The sequence below is a fragment of the Sipha flava genome, unplaced genomic scaffold, assembly GCF_003268045.1.
Source record: "Sipha flava isolate LNK unplaced genomic scaffold, YSA_version1 277_pilon_pilon, whole genome shotgun sequence".
NCBI lineage: Eukaryota > Metazoa > Arthropoda > Insecta > Hemiptera > Aphididae > Sipha > Sipha flava.
In genome coordinates this window covers 1,011,094-1,029,412 of record NW_020272943.1, presented here as the reverse complement: position 1 = coordinate 1,029,412, position 18,319 = coordinate 1,011,094, and the positions used below count along the sequence as shown (strand labels likewise).

Here is an 18,319-nt window from a genome sequence, read left to right as displayed (position 1 = left end):
TTTTTATATCATCTAACACAGTTAATTTTCTGAGCCTTGTTCACACCCACTGTTGTCATCAGCCGCACGGTCATTAGCATATAAACGAAGCGAAGCAAAGGCGATACAATATTATTAAGTGTCCGGAAAAACTGAGCCTTTTTTCCGTATAATAATAACAATATTTCTTCGGGTAGACGACATGGAACTGTGTGATCGGATTCCGGTCACGTATTTCTGGAAGTGACAAAATCGTTGTTAGAAATTACGCCGTTTAAACTGCCGTCGGCAAATCGATCGATTATTACCAAAATGATTTTCGCGCGCGTTGTTTGTGCTCGCGGAAAATGATGTGCACACGGCGCATCGTGCCGTGTACAGGGATGCAGGGAATCGAACGATTCGCTTCGAGGCTCCACGTAAAGTTTGAAACACAACCGATACGTGCGTAAGACGTTAACATTTTTTCGATCCGAAACCGTTCGGTCGATAAATATCCGCAAACACGTCGTAGAGCTGTGTAGATAATATCAAAAAAATGTTAAAAAAACCCTGCGCGTTCGCACCGCGTTTTACAATGCTATGCCGTTCGGCTCTCATATTTTATCACTAGGCGCGCACGTACAACGTGAAATATATTTACGATTGCAAAGAGAGTGTTATCGGGCAACGTTCCAAGTCCAACAGCGGCCGGTCGGTGTGCGCGTCATGTGCGTATAGTGCGTAGAAAGTGTCTCCGAACAGAACAGGGTCACTTCAGGTCTACCTCCTCGCGCGGGATACGATGATTTACAGTAGAATTTATCAACGCTACGCTGTAGACGTCGGTTAATGAAAAAGTGGACAAAGTTCATTAAGTATGTAGATTCAGCAGAACACTCCGAGGCGATAAATTATCGGTCACGTTCCGCGTGGATTAAATCGACTTTTTATATTTATTTTTTTATTTTTATTTTCTTATACATATCGACAAGATTTCTTTGCGGCTACTCGATACGATATTTTTATTTATTTATTTTTTGCTATCTTCGCGACTCGTTACGTGTACGCGCGCGCTGCGGTCGTAAGAATGTTAACGGAAAACAAGCCGTTTATGGACACGAAACGACGTTTATTGGACATGGGCACGCATCGTGAAAAAAAAAATAATTCACCCAACCCGCTCACAAACGTGTACCGCTTATCTTAACCGATTTTCTTCTCTTTCTATACCGTCCGATTTATGTGCGTACGTACATGTGAAAACGGCCGTACAAAACAATGTCTACCAATATTTTACGGTTCTGTTCGTGCGCACGAAATCCATATCGTTATTGTTGTACCGTAATTATTCCCGAACAGAAATCGAATTCAAGAATTGGGTAGTAGATACACACCGGTTCGATACCGTTGTGCGACTTTCAAGGTGATTACGAATGGCTATCCGTAGTCCTCGTAGTCAGCTAGGTTATGTTAAAAGGTCGAGTAGTGCACATCACACAAAACGATATACTCTTATCGGTGCGTACAACGTAGATTAACTCCACGTTGTGTTTACTCAGCTCCGATTTTTTTTCTAACTCTATCAAATTATTGTACAATTAATCAATATTGCTATAATTTATGCGGGCGCACAATGATGTTATTGCACAGCACGTTCGATGTAGGAAAAAATATCACGAAACAACACAGCTATACAATTATATAAATGCGGTAAAGATAACGATTTTAAAATGCAGTTATAACTGTGTAGTTGTAAAAATATATTTCTCGGCCAAATTTTTTTTTTTTTAAAAAAAAAAAACAGTTATATGCGTTTAACTAATTATGGTCAGTCGTGTAATGCATTCATCGATATATTTGGATTGACCACTGAGATTGTACAGCATTTGTTTACCACACGGTTAAACGATTAAAAACCACACGAGAAAAAAAGGTCAGCCAAAAGACTACCGTGCGACCGCCAACAATAATAAAAGGTTTTTTTCTCCGTTTTAATCCCATCAAAGGGTTGAAAAGGGACTAAATTCAATTATTTATATTGAAGTCGCTTTCTGCAAACAATTACTGAACTTTTTTTTCTTCGAAAAGTTTATTTATTTATTTATTTATTTTTTTTTATTGGAAAAACAAAACAAATACGTCAAGAGTCAACGACATCGACCGTAATATTGCCACTTACCCATCCGCTAAAAACATTTCACCGTGCTGATTATTACATTTATTACTGTTACTACTATTATTATTATAATTATTACACTTTGTCCGATTAAACACACACACGAGTAATATAAATACCTGGCGCAGCCCGTTTTATTATATAAAATTAATTTTAAATTTTATACACACACACACACACACACACACATGCATATAATAATAATATTGCCACACGTTTATACTCATATATACATATATATGTATATGTGTTTGTATTATATTTATGTATAGACAGGACCGGACAATAAACAAAAAAATACCATTGTCATTAGCCGTGGTGCGTGCGAGCAATCGACAGGATGACGTATATGAATTTCGATGTCTATGTATATATATAATTTTATTTTGTATTTTTGTGGACCCCAGTGTTTTAAATCATTCTAGCGGAGCCGAATTGTTTTTTTGACTAAAAAAACAACGCGATGCCAGGGACTGTAAATAATATTATAATAATGAAAACACGCAAAAAACCGATGGGAATTGGACAAAAAAAACACCCCGGCGAAAAATATGAACGATGCGATTTATGTGTCCACTCGTTTCGGTACATAAATCTCGTGACATTATATGGATATGTATTATACGCCGTTATATGTATAGTATATTTTTTATGCCGTTTTTCGGAAAATCGTTCAGGGAAAAATCCACTCGCTCCGCACGGTTTTTATTACACTGTCCTCGATCACGTCTGTCCTGGTAGCCGTATGTACGTCATTTTAACGCGTGATTATATAAAATATATTATCATGCAAACCCTTTACCCCATCTGCCCCCGGAAAAAAGCTTTTCGCAGTATAAAATATAAATACGATAAATAAAAAAATATACATGTATTATGTACAACTTGGTTCACACGCGAGTACATATTTCACCCGAATCGTAGGTACCCCAACAACAATACACATTATACTATACAGTATAGCAGATGAGTCGAGTTGGTTTCGAGTTCTACACCGAGAACCTTTATGTTGTGTTATAGCTTTTGTATGCGCGCATAGCGCATTTAAACATACCTACTTCGTTCGTACCGTATTATTTCAATGAATATACTCTCACGGAAGACGCGCCAAGTGTATGAAAAAATTGAAAAAAAAAAAAATTAAATGAATCAAATGAAAAACTCGCGCGTTAAAACAAAAGCAACCGCGGGGATCGCGTTGCAGGCTGCAGTAACAAAAAGGGTTAAGACGAAAGGGGAATCACTATATTTGTTAGCGAAAAAAACGCACATATCCGGGTAAAATTACCATAACGTGTCGGCAAAAAAAGTAACAAAAGAATATCTAATTGGATGTACGCGTTCGTTCTCAAGGTAGTGGTGAGCGTATCACTCACGGCGGGTTAGGAACTGCGTTAAAAACGAAAAAAGGGAAGAAAAAAAAAATAGAATAATAACGAATACGACTGCTACAGGGGAAAAAAATAGTCCGATGACATTGCGCGAACGCGTTAAAACAATAGCGGCTCTTCCTTCCGCAAAGGACCACATTTATCGTTGCACCGGTTAGTACACGGCACAGTACACACACTCGCGTATAGACGCCACGCGGGTTACACGTTACACTGGTACGTCGCAACTATAAACGTGTATTTGCATATGAAACGGCCTCTGCTCCTATATACGCGCACATAACCGGTTATGGTGGCATTTTTTTTTTTTTTATTATTATTATTTTTCTATTCGTTTTTGTTTTCTTCCAACACATTTATACTATTATTCTTGTATTATTGCCGTCGTTACTGCTGCTGCTGCAACGTACCTACCTATATATTACGCGACGTACTTATACGTTCGTATGGTATTTATATTTATTTATTTATTGGTTTTATTATTGTTTACAGGAGAACGGCCATACAGATGCCATTTGGCCGAGTGCGGACGAGCTTTCATACAGCTGTCCAACCTGCAGCAACATCTCCGAAACCACGACGCCCAAGTAGAGAGAGCCAAAAACCGGCCGTTTCACTGCACCATCTGCGGCAAGGGTTTCGCTACCGAGTCAAGTCTGCGCACCCACACGGCTAAGGTGAGACGCGATTATTAATATTATTATTATTATTATTATTATTATTTCTGTCGAACAGGGCGCACGTGTTACGTGTGCGTAGGCATATATTATCGATGCGGTGTATAGGTAATGCACCGCCACTTCGAAACAGGTAGCAGTAATAATATATAGGTTTTCTAGCAGGTGTCGAAGGTTTATTAAAAAATATGTTCCGTGATCACGTTTTTTTATTTCATTATTATTGTATTGTTACGAAATTACGTTACTATAAATTACGCATACAATATTTTGTCGGTTTAATCGAACCGTCGCTTACCAAATGCTACGATAGCCGATCGAAACGTTCGAAAAAGTTACGCACAAGTATAAGTACCGCGGTGACGACGAAGGTAGTGGTGGTGGTGGTGGTGGTGGTGAAGGCGGACGACATTGACCCAGTTTTGGGGTTAAGAGGATTTTCACCGGTATGTTATTTTATCCCTCGACGTCGTCGGTGATAACGATGACCTTCGCTGTGTCGTCGTCATCGTCGTCGTAACCTATGACGTCATAGCCGATGGCGTGTACGTGTGTGCGAGTGCAATAATTTCTGTTCGTGAGGATACAAATAGCAACGGAGATGAAATTCAATTATAACTAATGCTACGTCGAGTAGATAGATGTAGGTTAGTGTGATTTTTCTTCGATAGTACTATTTTTTTTTTCTCTCGCTCACGTGGTGAATTCATGCTACAATGTGTACATTGCGGTATAATATATTATTATATGCGGCAGCAAATATTCAGACGTACATTTTAATCGCTTTGTCACGATAACGACCGCTGCAATAATATTTTCTCGTTATAGAATTTTATATAATTTACTACGTACTCCTATATACATGCATATATACACACATATATAATGTATATAGTCGTCATTGTCATCAAGATTGCATTACACGGGTGCGTACCATATTATATACATTCGATCGGGTGACGAGGGTGTGTAGAACAGCGGATAGTGCCGAGCGGCCAATGAAATATAGCGACAACCCGGTGGCTTATTTGAAAAGTTAATGGGAAAAAGCAGGCGAAAAGGATTTAATTCTTACGGACATCTTATATTTTTAGTTAATTTTGTTATTTCTTCAAATCTGCCACATTACGATTTTCACTGCTGTAATTAAAACTGCGAAAAATGGACTTTATTTCTCTTTCGATCCCTCTCGTTCTGCCGCCACTGCTGTTGCCACCGTCGGTATCGTCGTCTTGAAACTGACTTTAGAAAAGCATTTTTTTTTCTTTTTTAATATTAAAGTATACAACAATGTACAATTTAACTTAACCCTCGATTATATTATTTATTATTTTCAACACTGTTTATCGATATTCGATTCATATCATTAATATTTATACATTATATACATTATTTTTGAAAACGTTATTTTGTATCTTTGTATATGTACGATATTTTGATTTTCTACTCGGCCATGTATAATATTGGACCCAAAAGTATGTGTCACGAAATACAAAAAAAAACTTCTTCAGTGTATTATTATTTTATACGCAATTGCACAGAATGTGTGCCAAATTGCATTAATAATTATTTCAATAGAGTGGTTATTACTGTTAGGAACCGTTTGAAAACACAAGATATTAGAATTTTTAATAAGAACACGTTTTCCTTACATTTCAGATTCGAGCTCATAAAAACCATAAAACAAATTAACATTATTTTCATATAAAAATAAGTTTTGAAAAATGATCGAGTCATAATTTTTAGTACTTATACGATTAGGATGACATTTCATGTTTTTTTTAAAACTTTAGACAAGGTACCTTTCATTTACGATCGTTGATTATTATTTATTGTTAATTTATGCTTCAAACTTTATTTTCGAGCGAAAGGGTAAAACATTTAACGCGATGGGGTAAAAAGTTTTCGTATTTTAAAACGTTCCACTTCTTTTTTCTTTTTTTATTGTCATGTTTGATCTAACCAAAGTGTTTATTGCCTTATGTTTTATTTTTATTCCATAAAAAGACTCGTGCGTATTGTTATCATATAAATATATGTATAAATTAATTTTCAAATGAATATACGGTTTTGATTGTGTTTATTCAATTGCAGCCGTGACACGAAACACTTTTCTGCGAGTTGGTGTATAAATTGAATTTCTGCATTATATTCGCCAAGTGACCGATCCATAAAAATAGAAACATCCATAAACACGCTCTCGGGTCATTAAACTTGGCGTTGCCATTGCAATGGAATTTTGTACAATTATATTTTGATTTACCACCAAAGATACTTCAATACAATATCCGTATAAAAAAAAAAATCGGTTGTTTCTCAAAAGCGTGGTTTGTTTAGACCGCACTTGATTTTTTTTCTCGTTTCGCATGTATACACCTATAATTATATTTTTTTTATCATTTTTTAATGTTTAATAGGGCAAAAATCCAGTGAAGTGTAACGCGAATGTAAATTAGAATGAAAAGGGTTGAATAAAAATAATATGACGTAATAAAAAAAAGAACACTGTATACTATCCGACGATATTCATTAAAAATGTGAAAAGGGTATTAAGAGTATTTCGTTATTGACCCTTCTTGTGTTCATCCTTTTATGAACATACTTCTGTTTTGACCCTTCCGCGTGTAAATAAAATGAAAATTATAAAATAAAAACACAAAAATTAGACAACAGATCTTTTTTTTATGACGTAATGTATGTTTCATACATCTAACTATACATACAAACTTTTCGTAAATCTTAAGATCATGACGGTTCCCGGGGCGTTTATACGAGCAGGTGAACCGATTTACATATCTTACGCTGGATGATTAATTTTTCGACGCAGGAATAAATTAACGCTTGTCGAAAACAAAACGAAAGAATGTTTCTGTTGATTTTTATCGAAACTAAAAAAATAAATAAAAAGTGATTGTTGATTTCCGAGTATACAGGTGTTTATTCGGTTTTTTCTTTCACCCGAACGTGGGCGTGTTATTTATTTTTCCAAGCACTTTTTTTTAATCCTTTATACGGTTACATTTTTGTTTTTTTTCCCCCCTGTCACTAAACAATTATTTTAATTTCTTATGCATCCCGACCGACGAGAGGTTTTTTTTTATTTCTCTCGGATGCACGTACAATTATATGCGATATGCTCGCCACGGTGCATCCCGCGCAGCAGGTGTTGAAACAGTTTGTACGTACACACGCGCGCACGGTACACACGACACATTGAATATAATGCAAGTGTCGGAGGTAATTACACGTTGTCTCGTCGTTTGATTGAATGCACTTACAACGGAATTACTGTACATACGCGTGTGTAATAATTGTTATTAAGATCGGAAAGTACTCGCGTACTAAAAACAAACGACCACGAATTGCTGTTCAGGTTTTTTTCTTTATCAACTCGTGTTCGTACGAAATCGAAACAGTCCGCTGGTATTCTTTTCACAAAACACGCGGTTATCGGGCCAAATTAAAACGGCCGGTAAACGGTAATAGATTACCGCCCGTCGGATTAATACGACAATGGTTGGCGGACCCAACAAAAGAGCAATAATATTTAACCCGTGCGGCATGCCTATTGAACGCGGTCATTCGACGGACTCCGATTGATGTCGCGCGCGGCGCACGCGCGCGTTAGGACGTTGCACAAGTCGCGCCTTCGTGTGACGCACGGCCCGCGCTCGTATTTCGCCCGGGACGCGATCAGCTTCGAATCGGTTCGGATGTACGGGGTAGAAAAGGGGGGGGGGGGAATGGAAAAAAAAAATCGAACGACCGAACAACAATAACCGTTTAACGGCGTCTGTCCGCGGGGCAATACATAATAAACGTTATGCGCGTAAGATCGATATCCGGCGCGCGCGCGGTCGCGTTTTCGTTTTCTTACCCCGCGCGGCACACGCGTCGCGCGGTTTTATTTATTTCTCTGTTGAACGTTTTTAATGGCAGATCGGTTCATTATTTTCCCGTCCGAACACGAGCGGCCGGACACCGCCGATGTACCGACGACCGGCGCTCGACAGGGTATGGGACGATGAGTGGAGAGGAAGCGTCGGCGGCAGATAGGTGACGGGACTGGGGGGGCAGGGGGTTGCCGCGAGTACCTACGCCCGTCGCACGATACACGGTGGAGGAGCACGTGATGTTCCGTACGAGAGAGGCCATAAATTTTGCGCGGCCGGCGCACAGCGGTCGAGACCACTTTCCGTAAATGGACGTGCAAGAGGTACCGGCCGGCCACGAAAAACCGTGGAAAGTTTAACCGCATTTTTCTGCCACGCAACCCCCTCCCGCCGTGTTGCTGCTGTTGTTGCGTTACGTGCCGCAGGGACGGATCCGGTCTGACGGTCAAGGGTCGCGAGGGACGAGTAGGTAGTGATTGTTCTGCGACGGGCACGCGTTTACCGGTACGAATCCTAATCGTCTAGCCCTACCAGTGCATACGAATATAGAAATGTCGCAAGACCAAACATTCGAACCGATCTCATCTCCGTGGTCCTTTCCTCCCTAATTATTCACGAACAATCGCCGCCGCTACGTGTGAACGTCTTGCAATTATTGTCTATGTGTTGTTACACGATGACACGACAATCCGTTCGTAATTCGTTGTACGAATATTATTAATTGCGCGCACCAACTGCGCCACTCTTGTATAGTACATTTATAGTATATTTTTCTCTCCGAACGGTCAATGTTGCTTATTATTTTATTATACGCACTGGAATTCCATTAATTTTTCCAATTTCATCGTAGTCATCACCCTCGTATTATTACATAATCCTTTCTTTCACTGCAAACGCTGTTTACAGACATATAGTATAATGATTTTTTTTAAGTAGTTTTTCGCGAAACAAGGGATTATAATTGCATATTCTTCTCGCTTCTCTTCCCGGTAGTAATTTTATTTTTAATATTTAATTAAATTACTTTTCAATTTGAACCAAATTTTCACTTTTCACGAATAGATTATTTAAAACGGCTCGGTCTATAAGTAGCGTGATAGTAAAATAAATATTTAATAATATTTGTATATATTCTAGTAAATTATACGATTGCAAGTATTCGGTATGTCGTTTATTATAAATAATTTAATTCACCACGTAGCTGACGTGTACGAAACGATAAAATTCATGAAGAAAATATTAGTTCTGTGCAATAAAGGTATATGAATCATTTACGCAAAAGTAAAAGTATTCGGCATTAATGTTAAGTTTATATTGGAAATGGTAATGGTCACGGTGAATTTAATGTTTAATAATGACATTTTTCGTTCCCATTCAGTAAATGTGTACTTACGTGGCGCTATGGTTTCTCGTATAAAAATAACTAAACAACATTAAATATTCAAATTATTTGTCAACGGTTGATTAGTAGTAAGAACTTCGAAACAATTGTTGATGCGAATAATAATAAATATACCTGCTGAAGTTTTATGTTCTGTTAAAATCCTTATATAAACGAAACGGTTTATGAATTTAATTTTCGTAACGGTTTTCAAAAAAAAAAAAATATAATGATGTTGAAATAGTATCGCGGGGATAAAATGTGATAAAGCACCGTTAGATAACGTCGAAGCTAATACGATGAAAGTAAGTTTTGTGCTCGAAGACTGGATAGCAGCGGAGTAGGTATACGTAGTTGCAGTAACGAAAGCTGTATACAAATCACGTGCAAAAACCACTAGTAATTATTAACGGTGACTCGAAACCGGGAGAGCGCTTACTTTTTCGAGAACACTCAGACCGATAAATTATACTTTCTTTATAAAATATTTAATAAAAATGTAAATTTTCGCTTCTTGGTCGCCGCAGACGGACTTTTAATAAAAGTCACCGGGCCGCAAGTAGTCGGAAAGGCTTTTAAAAATTAAAATTACGTTTGTTTTATTGCTATCCTCTTAACTCGTCGTCACCACCCTCTGTCCCGCCTTCCCCGTTCACGGATTATACTTTTTGCTCGGACACATCTCCCCAGGCGCCGATATTTCCCGCAGCCAGAATTTATACACCATGTAATGTGCACTCGTACACGTTATGCAATAACCGTACGCAGTGTCGTTCTCGGATGATTTTTAATCGCGCACATGGTACCCGCACATAGTATACATATGAACGGTACGCAGTGCGTATATAAAAAAATAATAACGACAACGATTACACAATATCGTATTATTATTGTGTTGTGCCCGGCAATAAACTCCGGTCAGTAAATTTCGTAGTGCACGCGTACGACGATAAATCCGAGATCGGCGTCGCCCGGACGTGCACCGTAAATTTTACATTTTCGACATACTGTTTTGGGGTGACGATGCCACTACGGTCAGATCTCGTATATTCGTATCGTTTATATGTATAAATTTTTTTATATATTTTTTTTTATATTTAACAGTAAATATTTTAAATTAAGTAATACATAACATCTGCTAAAGCTAAGCTTACGGTGGGATGAACTGGTCATTACGAATTATTAAAACGATTTAAATTTACAATAGAAATCCTTAAAAAATTTACCACGCGACATTTTGTAGACGTTTTACAACGAAATCCAAATTGAAGTTCACCCAACAACCGGTTGGCGGTTGATTTTTTTTTTTTTTTTTTGCGTGTACGCGTAACGAACGAAATGGAATTTTATCAAAATGGCCATATCGACGGCAACAAATGGCCTGTACCGTTATTGTACTTGTGTCGCTCAAAGGGACGATCACGACGGGGTGTTGTGTTTCTTCACGCGAAACGAACAGCACGTCGTGCAATGGCGGTGCCGTATAGGCGGTGTACGTCTCCCCCGCCAACAATGGTCTCGGAACACGCGCGTACTTCCGGTCTCACTGATTACTGGTTATACCTGACGTGTTTTTATTGTTATTTTCAGGAACATTTTTTTTATTTTCAGGAAGCCGAGCTCCGCATGGACGTGCTCCAACAGCACGCCGCGTTGATGGGCGGCGCGAGCACCACGTCTTGCCCGCTTTGTCACAAACTGTTCTTGGGTAGCGAATCGCTGGTCGAGCACATGAAAGTCCACCACAACGACCCGACCACCGTGTCGCAAGCCGTTGTCCAAAGTGAGTGCGGTTTTTCTTTGATTCGTTTCCTCCGCCGCGCAATCTCGTTTACAAAAAAAAAAAAACCGTCGTCCGCTTCGCAGCGTTTGGATTTTAACCCCTTTAACCGTTGCAGGCTACACCGATATCGGCACCGGCCCATACATGGCCAAACGCCGGACGGCCAACCACCCGTGTCCGGTGTGCGGTAAACATTACGTGAACGAGGGCAGTCTACGAAAACATTTGGCGTGCCACCCGGAAACGGCGCAATACGCCCAACTCAGGATGTGGCCGTGTTCCGTTTGCCAAGCCGTGTTCACCCACGAGTCGGGTAAGCGCGCTTTTCCGTTGAACCGCAAAACGTGGATTACGCGTATACACCAATATTTATTGCGGCATTCGCGTACATTAATTTTTGAACACGACATCGTACGCATACCGAATTATGAGGTTTAAATAATATTTTTCGATCTCGACAAAACGTGTGTACGAGTTCAATCAATAATCGAATTAAAATTCCACTATGACCGAATAAACGGTCTTTGTTTGAACGGGTGTTGACCAGGTGCCCCCAACGGCTGTTATCGGGATTTTTAAAATATACCAGTTGCCCTCACATGTTAATATATACACGATTACAATATATAGCCTGTAAAATAGGGGAGGAAAATATACAAATAATAAATAAAATTATTTATAAAAATAATGTAAAATAGTATAAAATGATAAAATCAAATTTTGATATTTGCAATTATATATGATATTGTATTTTATAATAAATAATAAATATAATATATTATACAAATAGTATGGATAAAATGAAAATTATAACGATAGAAATAAAAAATTCATAATAAATCGTAGTACACATCATATAATATGAAAAAGTTAATAAAATAATAATTAAAATTAAAAAGTATAATTATTTAAAACTAACAAAACATTGCCCTTTTCACTATACACTCACGTAATATTTTCCATCGTGTTAACAACGTCAGTGCTTTTCGTCTACTAAAATGTACCTATCAAAGCATATATATATATATAGGTATGCATCGTATCATATAATAATGTCTAACAAAAAAAAACTACTAATAAAGATAGGTTTAATAAATGATAATAACTAGTGTATTCCGATAAAACGTAATATAATTGTCGTTAATATCGTTATAAATCGGCTATCCACTTAGACGCGTCTAAATTTACGTTTTTGTAAAATCCTGGTTTTGCACCTAGTAGAAGGTTATTATTCAATTATTACAATTTTCATTTTATCCATACTATTTGTATAATATATTTTATTTATTATTTATTACAAAATACAATATCATATATAATTGCAAATATCAAAATTTGATTTTATCATTTTACACTATCTTACATTATTTTTATAAATAATTTTAATTATAATTTGTATATTTACCTCCCCTATTTTACAGGCTATATATTGTAATCATGTATATATTAACATGTGAGGGCAACTGGTACATGCCCGTTTGAACACTCCATTACTATATTTTCACCACATGTTATATTCACGATAATGTCTAATTTACGGTATAGTTCGTATAAATATCGTGACTATAACTAACAAAGACAGAAAAGATCACCTGCTAAAACGTAAATGAAATAATAAATCGATGACAGTCAATTTATGGGATGACTCCAGTGCGCTGGTTATTAGGCGCATATTAGTAAAATTTAATGTACATTTATGTTAAAAACTAATGATTAATAGTAAATATCATGGTTTGCTCGGTTTTAAGTCTTATTAATTATGCGGTAAAAAAAATTCATGAAACGTCACTTTGTTTTATTATCAATTTATTATGTTTCATGATATTACACATGAGGAGAACATATTTATGTGAAAAATTACAAAGGGACGTTTATCGAAACTAGATTTGTATGATACAAGTAACTTTGTATAAAAGACATTGTTTTTTAACGGTTTGCACACGAAGAAAACGCCATAAAGAACAACTTTTTTTCGTCGAATAATCAAGATTTAAGTCATAGTGATTATTTAGTAATATTTCATATGGGGTAATATCGATAAGAAAACAATTGGGGTCAATAATCGTAGTAACAATCACAAACCGAACCCCTGTAATCCTAGAGTGTTTTTATATTTCGTTTTTCATAATAAAATATTCGATGAACACGTTATTGTCAATTGACAACACGTACGTGTGGATTCTAAAGGTGACTACTACAATCCAGAACCCGGTCTAACCTGGGCGTACATTTGTAATATTTTTACAAATCAGTTTACTATAAAATTACAAATGTTACACTTTTAAACTCAACAGAATACCGACTGCGCGCGCGTAATACATTATTACATGTTATACAACTGTTGTTCATATCCGTAGGTCTTCTAACGCACATGGAACATATGCGTATGGATCCCAAACATCAGTTTGCCGCGCAGTATGTGCTGAGCCGAGCCGCCGCAGAGCGCAGGGAACGCGAGAACTTCTTGGCCGCCGTAACGGCCACCAACAGCATGGGTGGTCCTGCTTCGCCGCATTCCGTCCACTCGGACTCGTCTTCGTCCAACAACGGCGAAGTGGACGGTCCCAGCGGAGGCGGTTCCATCACCGGTTCCGTGGGTACTGGTCCGAACAACTCAGTTGTCGCCGCGGTGGCCGCGGCTGCGGCCGCCGCTGCGGCAGCCGGTGGCGGCGGTAACGTAGTCGTTCCCACAGGTGGTCGTCTATCCGTGTCACCGGCCGACAACCAGATCCCGTTGGTGTTGCATCACAACAATAACAATACGACCACGAACAACAACAACAACAACAACAACAACCCGACGGCCATTAAGTTGGCTGAGCTAATGGCGGCCAGAACCGGAGGCATGAGTGAGTAGACACATAGATTCATATAAATAAGAATAATAATTACGTCGCTAACGCACGTGTCCTCGCGTAACGCAGTCGGCGGTAACGGTGGACACCAGTATATGAACCAGCAACCGCAGTACAACGCCAACGACCTGCAGAGAGCCGCGGCGTTGTTCATGAGCCAGCAGCAGGCGCACGCGGCCGTTACGCAGGCGCAGCAACAGCAGCAGCAACAGCAACAGCAGCAACAGCAGCAGCAACAGAACCCACCGTCACCTTCGCACTCGCCGCGGTCAGCTCCCCCGACTCCCGCGTCCGTGGTGCAAGCGGCCGCGGCCAATCTCGCGGCCGCAGCCATGCGCATCACCCAGTCGAACGCCATGCACCAGAACCCGTTGGTCACCACTTCCAGGTACGTTACTTTTTATTCGTTTTTGGGACGGACCGCGGAAGTTTTTGGAGTCTGAGTCCGACACGGGTACTGATACGTCAGCGAAAAAATAGCGGGTTCCGAAGAAAACGTTGTATTGATCCGTCGATGGTTTTTTTTTCTCAACAGCGGTTCCGGTTCAAACTCGTCGGTGAACTCGATGCAGTCGGCAGTCCAGATGGCCATGAACGCGGCCGTCCGAGCGTCCATGTCGTCCATGGTGGACGGCCTGGGCAGCCACCACCAGCAAACCGGCCATCAGTCGATGCTGCACCACCATCAGCAGTCCAACCACGATCAGAATTCACCGACGTTGCGCATGCAAGAGGCCATACTCAGGTCACAGGCCGAAGCAGCGCTTCGGTTGGCCGTCACGCAGGCCGTAGCCGCTTCATCGAGCCAGCAACAACAGCAGCAGCAGCAACAGCAACAGCAACAGCAGCAGCAGCAACAGCAGCAGCAGCAACAGCAACAGCAACAGCAACAGCAGCAGCAGCAAACGGCCGAACAGAATCGGCTGCCGGGGACTGCGCAGCAACAGAACGCCGCGCTCCAGTCGCAGCAGAACGCGGCGATCAACTACAACGCGATGGCGCAGGGACAACTGATGAACGGACAGAACCCATACCACCACCAGGGCCAGGTGTCGCCTGACCTGTCCGAGGCGCTTAGGCTCCAGGAGCAACGGCTGGAACAGGCGCTTCGGCTGCACGGCGGCGACCCCAGGGCGTTGGGCTTCACTTTCGGTAACACCCAACAGGGCCACATCAACCCATGAGGGTTTAGTTATTATTGACACGGTCAGGCGTTCATACACCCATACTCGTCCCACCAGCCTCTTGCACCGTTACTACCACCACTAATACTACTAATATTATTACATTACGGTATACCGTCGTCATCTGCAGTCTACTATCACCGCTATAACCTTCTCATCCTCCTCATCATCCCGTACACGCATAAAACGGTTCAACGGTGGACCAGCTGCGCGCGCACACGATTATTATAAATATATATATATATATATATATATATATATTAATTTATTTATTTATTACATATAGCTATAAATATACTATTATACTAATTACTAGATACACATATACGTTAATTTATGCATGTATAATATTAAAATGGTAAAATTAATTTTTTACCAACACAAATGTCTCACGCTGATACACTTGTCCGTGGTCGTCTCGCGCGTACACGCTAAGTACGGGCCAGCGACCACGTCGTGTATCGCTTCTGTAAATAGTCTGTATATATTACCAATAAACCTATAAGCATATACCTATATAATATATATATAAATACATGTGTGTATAAATATAAATGTATAATTGCCATTTTAAATATTAACCAATTTTTAAAATCGTCGTTTAGCAAATTTTTGTTGTACAGTTATGAAAATAATATTAATGGTTTTTTTTTACGTGAGTTGTAAAAAAGAAAAAAAAAACTTAACGCATCTAAATTGATTAAAATTATTTTTACGGATCGCTCTGCGAGAGATTTGACTAACATAATATTAAGTAAAGAAACATTTAGGTACCGGAAATATTATTGTTTACTTATACAAAGATTCAAACCATTTTTACTGTTATTTTTATTGATTTTTGTTTTAATTTTCGTTAAGGGGATTTTGCAATTTAATTTTATTCGGTTAAAATTGTTAATTTTCAAGTAAAATTATCGCAATCACTTCACTTGTCAACAGATCCATGTTATATACCGATCATGGTTTTGTATACGATTTCCTTTTTCTAAGTAACTTGTCTCATGAACTTAATATCTAGAAAAGAAAGTAAAAAAAAAAAAAAAAACGATAGTTACGCCAAAATAACATGCCAACGACTATGCACGAACAAACTCTTATCAGTCCCGTGCCCGTTGAAATGTTCCGCATAACTTCAATAACGATCGAACACTGTGTTGAGAGGCGAACCTGTAAATACATATTTCTAAAATCATATTCTCACAGTAATTACACATTTCTCTTCCTTGACATTAAGTTTTTCACGAAAACACGACAGAGCGCGCAATCCTGTACATATAATAATAATAATAACAATACAATTAGATGAACATATATTCTCCTTAACCGATTTGTAAATACAATGAAAAAGTATATAAATATTACTCTTAATATAACTCTTCTGAATAATCCAACCGTATAGGCCCTGTACATATAATAACACTTATCACGAAAAACGAAACTATACGAAAGCAGTAAAAAAACGAATACTTCCTTCCTGCCTTCGGTACGGCGTTCGCGACCAGGAGGTGCTCGTCCCTTATACGACCGTATACAGCACACGCGCATAACAATGTTATGGTATCATATACACTTACGTGTAGTTTACACGAAACGTGCAAGCACAAACAGCGGCTGTCGTGTTCTCATACCGTATTTTTTCTTTCCGAAATATCGTTTTTCCTTCTCTCACCATACCACGCGGTACACGCGTAACAGTACAATAATATCAACACGTGCACTTTTACTCTTTATTCGCGAACAACCCTCTCAGACAGGAACAGGAGACGTAAAGTTTTGTATGATTCGCTTACATTTATTAACGTTTTTTGTTGTTTCTTTTTATTTCTTTTTACGTTTTTTACGTTTTTTGTTTTTACCCGTCAACGTGCCAATCAAACCAATCTCGTGCAATAAAATAAAAGAAAAATACACATTCTCTTTTCGTTCAGTTTTCCGAGACGAACGAGCTGCGGTATATGTACATACACAACAATAACCCGATAGTAGTGTGACAGTACGCGAGTACACGATTAGGACAACATACACACACACACACACACACACACACAGGCGTTTCTTTATATCCCTTCGGTACCATTTGACACGGATGACACGTTAAACGTTATACGCAATAACGCTCCATAGACAACACGTAATACGCGATTGCTGTTCGTGAACGCAATAATAATGTGCATCAAGTTTTGCGCCATTTCTCCTACGTAATACGTGTTCGAGTTCAAGCAATCGGCTTGCGAGACGGACTTAAGCAAATCGCGTATTACACACACACACACACACACACACACACACACATACACATGCAAAATATAGTAATATACGTAATCAATAGCCCAAATACGCGCACGTACGCGTACGCTCCACACAGATATTATAATAATTTCTCTCGCCGATTTCAGTACACATTTCAGGGATTAGGTCCGAGTGAATGTCATTGCGCGGCGTCGTCGCGCAATCCACGCACATCGTTATAATACATTATCGATGTACAAATATACGTATATCGTACAATAGCCCAAACCGGAAAGTTTCCGGCCACACACACACACAAGCCATTGCAAAGTAGTCGAATAAAAATCATCGCAGTCTGGTCGAAATGTTGTCGACGTTTTCACTATCTCTAAGTCATCTGAATTCGGATCAGCCCGGCCGTCGTCCGACGCGCGTAACGACTTCGCGCAGTTCGCCCCCGTGATCGTTCACGAAAAACCGTTCTCAGCCATCGGTAAGTCCGTACGACTTGCTCGAGATCGAATATACATAGTAAATCGTATGTATTTCAAACTCGCCGATTCGCTGTATTCGAGTCGCGGCCGCGTCGTCATTTTCTCCGTCGAGATCACGTCCGGTGCGGGTCCCGATGCGCAATGGACCAACAATAATATAACAATATTAAAAAAATAAAAAATTAAATAAAACAAATATATATATATATATACCCAGACGCGCAGATTCGTCGAATCTGTATTTTTTTCTTTTGTTTGTCTACCTATTTATTTATTTAATTACTATTGATAATTA

General features: G+C 39.1%; 1 protein-coding gene across 6 annotated transcripts in view; it reads left to right on the top strand.

Annotated features, from left to right (window-relative positions):
* LOC112685480 (probable serine/threonine-protein kinase yakA) overlaps positions 1-16,118 on the top strand; it is a 42,052-nt gene extending 25,934 nt beyond the window's left edge. For 4 of the 6 annotated variants that reach the window (XM_025557390.1, XM_025557391.1, XM_025557393.1 and 1 more), the window contains 6 exons: positions 4,021-4,205; positions 11,070-11,262; positions 11,378-11,575; positions 13,620-14,111; positions 14,187-14,505; positions 14,653-16,118. In XM_025557390.1, coding sequence (XP_025413175.1) covers positions 4,021-4,205; positions 11,070-11,262; positions 11,378-11,575; positions 13,620-14,111; positions 14,187-14,505; positions 14,653-15,301 — 2,036 coding nt within the window. In that variant the 3' untranslated portion in view covers positions 15,302-16,118. The remainder of the gene's footprint in view (positions 1-4,020; positions 4,206-11,069; positions 11,263-11,377; positions 11,576-13,619; positions 14,112-14,186; positions 14,506-14,652) is intronic. The other 2 variants (XM_025557394.1, XM_025557392.1) reach the window with 2 other exon arrangements.
* Positions 16,119-18,319: the final 2,201 nt, after the last annotated feature.